At 43.5% G+C, this 12607-nt stretch overlaps 1 protein-coding gene across 8 annotated transcripts in view; it reads right to left on the bottom strand.

Moving 5' to 3' along the window:
- Positions 1-12607, bottom strand: part of NSD1 (nuclear receptor binding SET domain protein 1) — a 104489-nt gene that overhangs the window by 33099 nt on the left and 58783 nt on the right. For all 8 annotated transcript variants that reach the window (XM_053294501.1, XM_053294500.1, XM_053294499.1 and 5 more), the window contains exons 8-10: positions 5225-5331; positions 3620-3695; positions 1244-1362 (exon numbers count right to left, since the gene is read on the bottom strand). In XM_053294501.1, coding sequence (XP_053150476.1) covers positions 1244-1362; positions 3620-3695; positions 5225-5331 — 302 coding nt within the window. The remainder of the gene's footprint in view (positions 1-1243; positions 1363-3619; positions 3696-5224; positions 5332-12607) is intronic.

Consider the following 12607-nt stretch of genomic DNA (forward strand, 5'->3'; position numbering starts at 1 on the left):
AACACTTGGGGCTATTTAGTTTAGAAAAACGACGACTGCGGGGAGACATGATAGAGGTCTACAAAATCATGCATGGTGTGGATAAAGTGGATCGAGAGAAATTCTTCTCTCTCTCATGTAACGCTAGAACCAGTGGTCATCCCATAAAATTGATTTCCAGGAAATTTAGGACCAACAAACGAAAGTACTTTTTCCACACAATGCATAATCAACTTGTGGAATTTTCTGCCACAAGATGTGGTGACAGCCAACAACCTGGATGGCTTTAAGAAGGGTTTGGATCACTTCATGGAGGAGAGGTCTATCAACAGCTACTAGTTGGAGGGCTATAGGTCACCTCCAGCCTCAAAGGCAGGATGCCTCTGAGTACCAGTTGCAGGGGAGTAACAGCAAGAGCGAGGGCATGCCCTCAACTCCTGCCTGTAGGCTTCCACCAGCATATAGTGGGCTACTGTGTGAAGCAGGATGCTGGAGTAGATGGGCCTTGGGCCTGATCCAGCAGGGCTGTTCTTATGTTCTTAAAAGGTTGTGCTCTTCCACTTAAAAACAACTAATATAATGGGATGCTGTCTAGGAATACCCCCAAAATACAGATTGCTTTATTTTAGTAAGAGACCACAGAAAGACAGAATACACATCCCGGTTCCATGAAATGCTGCAGAGCAGAGAGGCCATTTCACAACTAAAATATCATCAATTGCTTTGTGGTGAGAACAACACACATAGCTTTCATCCCCACATCAGCCCTGCTAAACTTTGCTCCCCCAGCTGTTTTTGGAATACAAGCCCCATAATCCCCAGTCACAGTGGCCAACAAGCCAGGGATTTTGGGAGTTGTAGGCCAACATCTGCAGGACGGCCAAAGTTGAGAAGCCCTGGTATGGAATAAGGCAAGGATCAAGAGACTATGATAGAAAGATTCCTTAGACAATACCCTTTCAAATGCCAAACCAGATCATCTAGTAAAATTCAGCATATCATAATTTCAAATGGAATCTAACAGTGACATTGCTCTAAGGGTATCTCCAAGAATGAACACCCAGCTTAAAGCAGTATTTTAAAGCGAGCTACTGTTTAGAGAGATGCAATACTCTTAGTGTCCCCTTTTGTACTGAGAGGTCCCTTTTATACTTCCTTCTGCAACACTACTTCAGAGCTTGTTTCCACCTGACGTTATGTTGAAAAGAAAAGCAGACAAGGGTTTTGTTTCACCCAGTAAGCAGAGCCCAAAGCCTAGCAGTACCTCAGATTCTGGGGTTTCTCCTATTCCACTGTCATCCCTTTCTTTTTTATACGGAGCTGCAGTTAAAGTACGCCGCTGCCGCTTTCGCTTTCTCTGTTTCCCAGGAACCTTTTCAGGAGCTGCAGCAGGAAAGAGTACATGTTTCAAGCCCACAGGGAAACATCTGCACCCAGAGATGATTTTGACATCTCAGACCCAACTCCCCACTCCAGCACTTGCCACCTTGCATAATAAAGCTGGGCACACTAGGGATGTGCATGGACTGGTCCAGAAGCCATTCTACCGGCCTCCAGACCGGTCCGGACACGGGGCGGTTCGGTAGGATTGGGGCGGGGGGTTCCATTAAGGGCGGGGGGGGGGCTTTACTTACCCCTCCCGCATTTTCCCAACTCCGGCGCCGTATTTACTTGAGAAATCGGGCGGCAGGATACCTCCCTGCCGCCTGCTTCAATCCCCACTTGGCCGTCCCCTTCAATCCCCCTGCCGCCCCCTTCAAGCCCGTTTTGTCCTTAGAAAACAGGCGGCAGGATACCTCCCTGCCGCCCCTTTCCCTGCTTGGCTGCAAAAGGCTTTAAGAAGGTTTCTTAAATCCTTTTGCAGCCAAGCAGGGAAAGGGGCGGCAGGGAGGTATCCTGCCGCCCGTTTTCTAAGGACAAAACAGGCTTGAGGGGGGGCGGCAGGAGGATTGAACGGGGCGGCCGAGGGGGGATTGAAGCGGGAGGCAGGGAGGTATCCTGCCGCCTGATTTCTCAAGTAAATACGGCGCCGGAGTTGGGAAAACACGGGAGGGGTAAGTAAAGCCCCCCCGCCTTTAATGGAACCCCCCACCCCAGTGCCGGACCGCAGCTCTGCGGTTCCATGCACACCCCTAGGGCACACTATAGGCAACCTAACTCCCTGCTCAACTCAAAATAAACACCTCCAATCTATAATGAAAACTGATAAAAGTATTAGGTTTAAAAAATGTTTAAAACTTCCAAAATGGGAGTGAGACAGACACTTCTTTGTTTTATTATCCAAATACTATCAGTTTGAAAAAGTTACCAGTGAGTTGACACACAGGACAGACTAGATGCGCTTTTGAAGTGATGATGTCTATAAGCTGAGGTCTAAAAAAAGATCTCAGCCATCTGAGAGCTGCAGTTAACTGCAATTTCCTCATCCTCGCAAACATTCAGAGAAGTGTGGCCAGTGTCAGCTGAGAATTCTGAAAGTCAAGTCAAAGGAGACCTCCAAGTCTCCCATTTCCTCCTGCCCCACTGTCTTCTGGCCAGTTCCTTCCCTTGGGTCTCCATCATGGGGTACTCTTGAATCAGTCATTATACTTGGAATTCCAAGGAGCAGCAATGGCTAAAACTTTTGTTCTTTAAAAAACTCCCTCTAATGAGACAACATGTGTGTTTCTTTTAAACTGCAGCCACAGGGGGCGGGGAGGCAACTGTAACAATGGGATGCAGATATCTAACCTGCCTCAGTCCTGACAAAAATGACTCTCTGAAGACTGCTATGAATTTTGGAAAAGAAACTGTCATTGGTGCCAGTGGCAGCAACTTTTTTGTGGCAAATGGCAGCTTTGAAGGGAGGGAGAGGGCATTTCACTGGATCTGCAATGGGAAAGAGTGAAATAACCCTACCCCATGTTCTCAGGTCCTGATGCCGACGATTCCCCTAAAAGCTGCTATCTAACTTTTAAAAAGCAATAAACATAGGGTAAAATGGTACATCTAAATAACATGTAGTTTGGCCCTGAGAGCGTGGGATACTTCAGATGTAATGCCAAATCATAATTTGCTGTTCTGTTCAGACTAGAAAACCAGGAATGGAGGGAAGAAATCACAAGATGAGAAGATACCATGGAGCAAAAAGGAAGCAGTCAGTATCGAGCACATAACACCAAACCATCATTCACATCTCTGAACATCTGATTATGCAAGAGAAAAAGTTAAACAAACAAAAGAATCAGAACTGAACTGTAACTTCCTTAATGATGTATGTCTTATAATCAAGGTCAGCTAAAATTAGATTTGGAATGTGTGTGTGTGTGTGTGTGTGTATATCACATAAACTGTGTGTTGTTGCAAAATTATCTAAAGACAGAGCTTTCCCTTTCCTTTCGGAGGCACGTTTTCTAATCGTTTCATTACCCAAGTTGTCCTTTTCAACATTTATTATTTTGCTGTACTATTGTTTGCTTCCTAAAGAGCAAACCAGCTATGCAAAACTTGACCAGAAACTATGAAAACATTTGTGTACACCTCAGTTGACATATTAGGAAATGTGATAGAAGAATCTTGCTTCGTTTAGTTACTCAGTCATAGGAAGCTATAGACATAGGAAGCTGCCAGTTTCATGTTACAGAACACTAGTACCACTTACCTTCACTAGTGTCCACAAGTTGAGATGTGGAATAAAACTCAGACATGTCAGTATCCAAAGGACCAGCCTCAGAACACTGTGGATAAGCAACATTGACCGTTTACCAAGCAAATTCACACACCTAGGAGGAGTTGCATTTATCCAAGTTCATTTCAATTGAAATTCTACATCAACATATTTACAAATAACCATTACATACACCATATTAGATTACTATAACTGGAGTGATGGGAAGGAGAACACTCAGTGAAAGGCAACAAGTAGGGGAAAAAATCATATTTGTTTAGCTGTAATTGATGAAAAGTCTTTCTGTACAGCTAAAGTGAAGAAAAACAACTTTCATAAAACAATAAGATGCAAACAAACCTGGAGTAGACCTTTGCTAAATGCAATGCTTCATACCATTCTCATATTTTAATATATTTAAAATATTTATACAGTGCCTTTCCATTTTTACATTTCACAAGGCAGCTTACAGCAATTAAAAACACTGTTAAAAGCATATAAAACATAAGGCAGCAGCAACAAAAGAAAATACAGCAGAGCCACATATAACATTATTGGGATGCCAAACGACATGTGATAACTTTACAAAACAAAAGCTGATCAAGTTGTATTCAACTTCCATGAGATGTAGGATAAGTGTTCTATTACTGTCCATATCACAGAGGAGGGCAGTTACTGTACAGCACAAACTAGAGGGGCAATTCAGATGTCTGTGTTACACAGCTGAGCAAATTTGATGTGTAGAATTCATGTGTATATTGTCACTTTTGGAAGCTGAAGCTTTCCATATACATAAATATTTGAGGCAGGGGGATATGGCAGGGATGCTTGTAAATCACGTGCATACTAGGAATTGTCTGTACTGGAAATGGGGGGTTTCCCTCCTCTTTTTGTTGTACCTCAAAAATTTCAGCAACCACCACCACTCATGCAAATCTGAACAATTATGAGTCTTGTACCCCAATTAGAAACATTTTAGGCAAAGGGGACAATCGTTTCACTATCATGACCAAAATCCGTACAGGAAAAGTTCATAGTTTGGCATAGGAAAAGCTTATGAAGAACTATTGTTCTTGTGTGTTTCCACAGGTGTTTAAACATGTGTCTCATACAACGGAAGTTTCTAACCTTCATAAAGGCAAAGCCACTTCTCAATCTGTCTAAAGAGCTGGAAAGCACATTCCACTAAGCAGTGGAGTGTGCTGTACATACCATTCTCCTGCACATTCTCAACTGAAATCAAAGTGGGTTGTGTCTATAAACACTGACTGGTGGATTAGTGCTTATAGAAGATTCATAGATCTTCTGTAGATCTAGATTCAAAGACTTACATGTCCTTATTTATTCAAGGATAGATTCAAGGACTTACATGGCTAATGACCCAGTTTTGATAATGGAGCGATTTTTTAAAAGATGAACTTGCACTGAAAACTTTGTACATCGCATTCAGAGTTATTTTGCATGAATTCCTTCTATTAGCTGCTATTCCTTACTCAGATAAATGCCATTTTAAAAGCTGCAATTATTTTATATCTAAAGATATGGCAGATGGTTACAGGCTTGCTAACAGTTTGAAGGTGAAGGAAGGATGGAACTTACCTTCTTTATGGAAGTCCACTCTCTCTTTGGTATAAATGTGGTATCCAGATCATTGGATTCCAAGAGCTTTTTTGTTGGCTTTCTCTGGCGCTTGCTCTCAAAGCTCCCTGCAGTAAAGACAGACACCAGTCATTTTCCTAACTAGATACAAACATTGAACATTTCTTTAAGCATTAAAGAAAATCAATATACCAACTGTAATTTGCTTGTCACAACTCCTCTTCTCAAAGCAAGAAATAAACAAATATACATGAAATAGAAGGTAAAACGGAGATATTTATGGTGCAGAGTCAAAACTTGGGAGATGATTTTGATCTGCCAGTTCTGGATAGGGTCGCACTTCCCCAGAAAGAACAGGTACGCAGTTTAGGAGTGCATCTGGATCCAAAACTCTCCCTGGTATCCCAGGTTGAGGCAGTGGCCAGAGGTGCTTTTTTATCAGCTTCAGCTGATATACTAGCTGTGTTTGTTTCTTGAGATAAACAACCTCAGAACAGTGGTACATATGCTGGTAACCTGCAGACTTGACTACTGCAATGCACTCTATGTGGAGCTGCCTTTGTACATAGTCTGGAAACTGGTACAGAATGAGGGAGCCAGATTGGTGCCAAGGGCAGATTAAGCTTTTTTCTGCCTATAAGCAAAAAAGATTTGCCACCCCGGCTCGAGGTCTTGAGGGGAGGCAAATTAAATAGTTTTTTAAACTTTTTAAGCTGCCGGTGGGATGGCGGTGGCTCAGCGGGGATGGTAGCGGAGACGAGGGGTGACTGGAGGGGGGCGACACTCCAGTGGCACTGGGGGGAGACCAAGGTGGGTGAGGCGGCAGCAAGAGCTCCTTCCGTGGGCCCTCCTGCTGCACAAATGACAGGTCAGGCAGTTTTCAGCCCATTCCAGGGCTCTCTGTGCGTGTGTGCAAAGAGAGCCCTGAAATGGGCTGAAAGTGGCCCAACTTGGGCCAAGGAGCTCTTGCCACCGTCTCCGCCACCATCGCGGATGGTGGTGAAGACAATGGTGAAAATTCTTCCCTTGGGCCCACCTGCCACCCAAAATGACAGGCCAGGCCGTTTTCGGCCCATCCCCCAAATGGGCTGAAAACGGCCCAGCCTGTCATTTGGGCAGTAGGCAGGCCCTTGGTAGGAGCTCTTACTGCTGCCACCACCTCCCCTCAACACTGCCAGAGTGCTGCACCCCACCGGCCACCCCCTATCTCCGCCACCATTGCCGCCACACAGTGGTGGTTTCAAAAGGTTGAAAAAAAGATTTAACTTGTCCCCGACCTCCTGAAAATTTGCCACCTCTCAAAATTTGCAACTGTAAGCAAGTGCCTGGCTTGCCCATGTGTTAATCTGCCACTGGGTTGGTCTCTGCGTCATTTCAGAGAGCGCCTTGCAGCTGCCACCCGTCTTCTCCATTGCTACCCCGAGGCTTTGGAACACTCTTCCTGCTGAAATAAGGGCTTCCCCATCTCTTACAACTTTAAAAACGCAGTCAAGATGCATTTGTTCACCCAGGCTTTTAATTAGATATTGTTTTAATTGTGTTTATAATAGTTTTAACATTTTAATTGTTGTAATGTTTTAATCTTTTTATCTGTTTTTATTGTTTTGTTGTAAGCCGCCCGGAGACTTGTGTTTATGTGGTATATAAATGTGCTAAATAAATAAATAATATATCAATAAATATTACTCCTATACTAAGGGAGCTACAATGGCTCCCAATAAGTTTATCCAGGCAAAATACAAGGTGCTGGTTATAACCTATAAAGCTCTAAACAGCTTAGGCCCTGGATCTTTAAGAGAATGTCTTCTTTGCCATGAGCTCCACTGCCCATTGAGATCATCTGGAGAGGTTTGTCTGCAGTTGTCACCAGCTCATCTGACCGTTAATGTGCTTCCTGATGAAATAAGAGCTTCCCCATTTCTGACAACCTTTAAAAAGTCTTTAAAGACTTTTTTTTTAACCCAGGCTTTTAAACTGGAATGTGGATTTAAATTGTTTTAAGGTTGTCATTTCCAGTATGTATTCTGTTGTTGTAAACCCCCGAGAGATGGCAGTTTGGAATGGTCTACATACATACATACATACATACATACATACATACATACATACATACAATCCCACTGACCCATGTTTTCAGGCACAGTGCCTTCCATTTTGACTGCCACAGCCCTCTCATCTTCATCCCGTACAACCAACAAGCCTCTTTGCTCTGATGATTCATTTCAGACAGATGCATCTCTCAAATCACATGTACGGACTAGCCTCATAATGGTGAACACAGTTACGACAAAACTATTTTCAGCTTGCGAAGTGCTGTGTTGCAGGATTGTTAGGATGCTCTTGGGGGGCTTTAAAACAATGTTATAACTGGAGGGCCCTCCCCACTTCTGCCATAAGAAATTGACAAACAACTTTTGAGGGATATGAGAAGAAACATTAAAAGCACACAGCAGAGTAGGCTCTGGTAATAAAGAGATTATCTAGAGACATTAGATTGAGTTCAGAAAACAAAGATTTATTAAGAAACTAAACATCACATACTAAGAGAGAGCCATCAAACAATGTAACCAAACTGGCACTAGCCTTCAACAACAACTGGACAATTTTAACTGATTAACTGACCAAGACAGACCTATTAACATCTCATCATGCCTCTAGTGGCCAGAAGAGGTTACTGCAGTAGTAAGAGCAATGCTTTAAGAACAGTGTTTCTCAACTGCCAGTTTGCGGACCGGTGTCGGCCCGTGAGGAGTTGAGTGCCAGTCCATGAGGAATTAACCCCCACAAAAACAATTTTGAGCCGGTGGGGGGCCGCCAGTGCCGGAAGCTCTCCGGAGCTCATTTCTAGGGAGGCAGCCCTCGCTGCTGGGATTACATTCATCTCAAGTAAGTGAAATGAACATTAACCCAGCAGCGAGGGCTGCCTGCCTAGAAATGAGCTCCAGAGAACTTCCGGCACTGGCGGCTCCCCACCGGCTCAAAATTGTTTTGGAGGAGGTGCCTGGGGGTGGGGATGAGGAGGGCGACCCCTTTACTAACTGCTGGTCTGGGAAACGGCACACAAAGAATGGATTCCATGACTCCCAAAATGTTGAGAAGCACTGCTTTAGAATTCTCACTTCTAACGCTCCTTACTGCTTGATCAGCAACTCCCATCCTCTCTCACAATGCTAGAAAACGATCTCTTGGCAATGGTTTTGTGAGTACGTCTGCTAACTTTTTCTCCATTGGACTGTATTTCAACTCCACAAGACCCTTTTCTTGTACATCATGTACATAATGGTATTTTTTGTCACTATGCTGGATTTTATCTTCTCCATTTGTGAAAGCAAAATACAACTTTGATTGTCCTCAAACAATTCAGTTGGTTTCGGTTCATCAGCTCCAAAATATTGCAATGATTTGTGTATCCATGCCACCTCCTGACCAGTCTGAGTGGCTGACACATATTCCTTTTCATAGAGAAAAAAGCAACAATGTTTTGCTTTCAGCCGCACCAACTAATTGGTCCACCTCCATAAAAGGACAGGTATCCAGGGGCATATCTAGGGTAGGGCAGGCAGGGCACATGCCCCGGGCACCACTTGAAGGGGGGAGCCATTTTGTAAAATTTAAAAACAAAATGGCTGCTGAAAACAAAATGGCCACTGTGCATGCTCAAATGGCCTCTGTGAGGACCTAGGTCATGCCAGGCCTTGCAGAGGCCATTTGAGCATGCACGGTTGCCATTTTGTTTTCAGTGGCCATTTTAAAAAAAAAAGATTATTTTAAAAAATGGCCACCACACATGCTCAAATGATACCTTCGAGGCCCTAGAGGCCAGTAGTGGAAGGGGGAACCTTTGCAACCGCCCCCACAGCCTTTAGGAAGCCCCCCAAAGGGGCTACATGTTAAAAAAATTTAAAAAATTAATATAAGACACTGTACACATATTCAGATTGCCACTATGTACAGAGAACCAGGGCTTATGAATACTGAGCTGACGCTTATAACCTAGGATTGTATTCATTTGCTCTTACTTTGCTTCTTGTGATAAGTGAGTTAAATGTGATGTCTTGCTAATATGGCTATTAATAGTGAGTTTGTCTTTGAATCAGTGTGAAATCCTTACTATTAAGGCCCACTGGGAGTTTCTTGCTCTCTTTCTCTCATTTTAACTGTCTTTCTGAAATACTAGAATATATTCCAAGCAGTGACACAGTTTACTCTGCATATCCTTTAATTATTTTCAGAGTATCTAGGAAAAGTCAAATTCTCCATTGATTTTTAAAACTTATGTAATAGTGATGCTACAATGCATAGCAGAGAATTAGACAGACACTTCTGTTTAGTTTTCCAAGTACACCTCCACATAGTATTTGGGTATTTCATGAGCCCCAGCATACTGAAATTTGTAGTTTTCCAGCATTTTTTGGTCTGGCTAAGTCCACTGCTAAATATTTTTTGAAATATTAAAAGATTAACGAGCCTGACTTGTATTTTTCAGCTGATATTATGGTAAAGTTATCTGAAAGATGGGTGTCAGATGCTTGGACAGGGGGGTGCAATTTTAGTGCTTGCCCTAGTCGCTATTTTCCCTAGATACGCCTCTGCAGGTATCCACCTGTGGATATATATGATCTGTTCTATCTTCTGCCCAGTCTGCATCCACATAACCCACTAAGCCTAGGATTACAACTTGCTGGTGACTTGTTTGGCCTGCCCTTCCAAGGTTTTAAAATTGTTTTTTAAGTATTTTTAATTGGTTTTAAATGGCTCTGAACTGTTTTAGATTTGTTTTATATTGTTTTAACCTGCTTGTTTTAAATGCTGTTTGTTGCAATATTTTACCTGTTGTGCACCTCCCAGAGCCTTTGGATGGGGCGGTATAGATGTGTAATAAAATAGATAGATAGATAGATAGATAGATAGATAGATAGATAGATAAAATTTCGGTTTTAGCACAGCTCCAGTGATGTCTGGCCTTGTTACTGTGGCAATATGCAGAAGCTTCCCAACTGCTTTCCTATATTGTCCACTGTCTGGAAGAAGCTTGCTGTTTGCATCTTGCTTCAAGAAATTAGCTTCCATTAGAGTTCTGAAGACCTAGACATTCTAAAAAGTCTTTTATCTTTTTTTCTGATTAAGAAGATAACCTCCATCTTGTTCTCTTTCTATTTGTATTCCAAGATAATAGGAAATGTTCCCCAGTTGTTTTACTTCTATTTCTTTGTTCAAATGTTTTGCAATTTCAACACTAGCTTCTCTGTAGTGAACAACAAACAATCAAATCATCAACATACATACATCTACTGTTTCTAAGTCACCTTAAGTGGTGCAGTGGGGAAATGCTTGACTAACAAGAAGAAGGTAGCCGGTAGGAATCCCTGCTGGTACTGTATTGGGCAGCGGCGATATAGGGAGGTGCTGAAAGGTATCATCTCATACTGCGCGGGAGGCAGCAATGGTAAACCCCTCCTGTATTCTACCAAAAGAAAACCACAGGGCTCTGTGGGCAACAGGAGTCAAAATCAACTTGACAGCACACTTTACCTTTACTGTTTCTAAACCTTGAATATAGACAGGAGTCAGCTTTTCCTTGGATATACCCTTGTTTAACTAGCAACTGATTTAACTTTGTATTCCAGGCTCTTGCTGCTTGCTTTAGACCATACATGATCTTTTGGAGCTTACACACAAGGCCCTCCTTACCAGGTTCCTCAAGCCCTGGTGGTTGCTCGATATACAGGGATATACATCGAGCAACCACCAGGACTTGAGGAACCTGGTAAGGAGGGCCTTGTGTGTAAGCTCCAAAAGATCATGTATGGTCTAAAGCAAGCAGCAAGAGCCTGGAATACAAAGTTAAATCAGTTGCTAGTTAAACAAGGGTATATCCAAGGAAAAGCTGACTCCTGTCTATATTCAAGGTTTAGAAACATGTAAAAATGCAGCTTTGTCATCTAAGTGGTCTACATACATTTTCCATGCTGCTGCAATACAGAGGAGTGCTTATATAGAAGAGTGCTTTACTACTGGGGCAAAGGTTTCATCATAATCCTCACCATATTTCTGAGAATATCCTTTAGCTACTAGCTTTAATTTATAGTACTGGACATCTCCTTCGGCATTGTGCTTCAATTTGAAAACCCATTTGCACCCTACAGTCTTTCTTCCTGTAGGCAGCTCTGTAAGTATCCAAGTATTATTTTTCTGTAGAGATTCAGTATCAGTTCAAGTGGTTATGGTGCCCTTAGCCAATTTTGCTCTGGTGCGCCCCTCCCCCATTTTTATAGTTTTTCTTTTTAGTAAAAAACAGTAACTTTGTGTGTCTTCGTTTACTTCACTCAGTACATTTTGTTAAAATATTAAAATAATTTTAGTAACTTAAACTCACAAGTAACAATGGCATGGCCAAACAAAAGCCACAGTGCTAATGGAGGGGGAAGAAGAGAAGGACAGCAAACCCTGGCAAGTTGTGCCCATTGCTCATTTGGCGGTGGAGGCCTGCTGGGCAGAGCCACTGATTGGCTCCCCATGAGAAAGCCCACAGCACCAAGCACGCTGGCCAAGACGGCTCACTCCACAAGCCAGTCCATGACGCCGCCTGCTGTTATGCACCTCCATGCTTGGCCAGGCAAACAAGCAAGTGGCTCTCGCTGTGCCCCTGCCTGTGCAACTGAGCTCCTCTTCTCACCATGCGCTCCAGCCTCTGGTGTGGCACTCATGGGTGCCTGTCCCAAAACAGACCTTCTCCCACTTTACACCCCCTCTTCCTCCAGACAGCTCCACCAGGATCCCTACCTCCCCAGGCAGCACCCACCAAGTCTCTTCAGCTAACCAGCCAGAGTGAGTGACACTCTCTATCTCAGGGTGGCTGGAAGTAAACACACAGCCTTTCCTCCAACATTTCCCCAACCCTTCCTGCTCCCACACTTGATTCCTGCAACCCGGAAATGACTGCCCCGCAGAAGCAGGATGGGAAATGTAGTCCAGGCTCTTATCTCACAGAGGGGGTGTACAGAAAAAGGAGGAAACAAGAGAGGTAGGGGGAATCCTCTCTTCCCACACAACTGGTCTGCATTAAAAAAAATAGCTACATAGGGGCCAGGGCGGCTAGAGGCTGTGCACCTTAGAGGGAACATGGTGGAAACTGCCCTAAGCTGGCCCTGTAGAGATTGGATCTCTTCTTTTGCAGCTTTTCTCTAATTGCAAGCTTGGTCAGCTGGCATTTTATCAATATCCTCTCACGTTGCTCTTGCGCATTTACTTCTCTAGTAATACATGAGAGTCTTTTTGCTGGAATGCCTTTGTTGGTTCTTGCTGAGCACCTCTGCACAGAGGCCATGTGTGCAGGTGCCCAGTCCCCAAAAAGGCTGCCAGGTGAAGGCCGAAAACTGGCTG

The sequence above is a fragment of the Hemicordylus capensis genome, chromosome 2 (genome assembly GCF_027244095.1).
Source record: "Hemicordylus capensis ecotype Gifberg chromosome 2, rHemCap1.1.pri, whole genome shotgun sequence".
NCBI lineage: Eukaryota > Metazoa > Chordata > Lepidosauria > Squamata > Cordylidae > Hemicordylus > Hemicordylus capensis.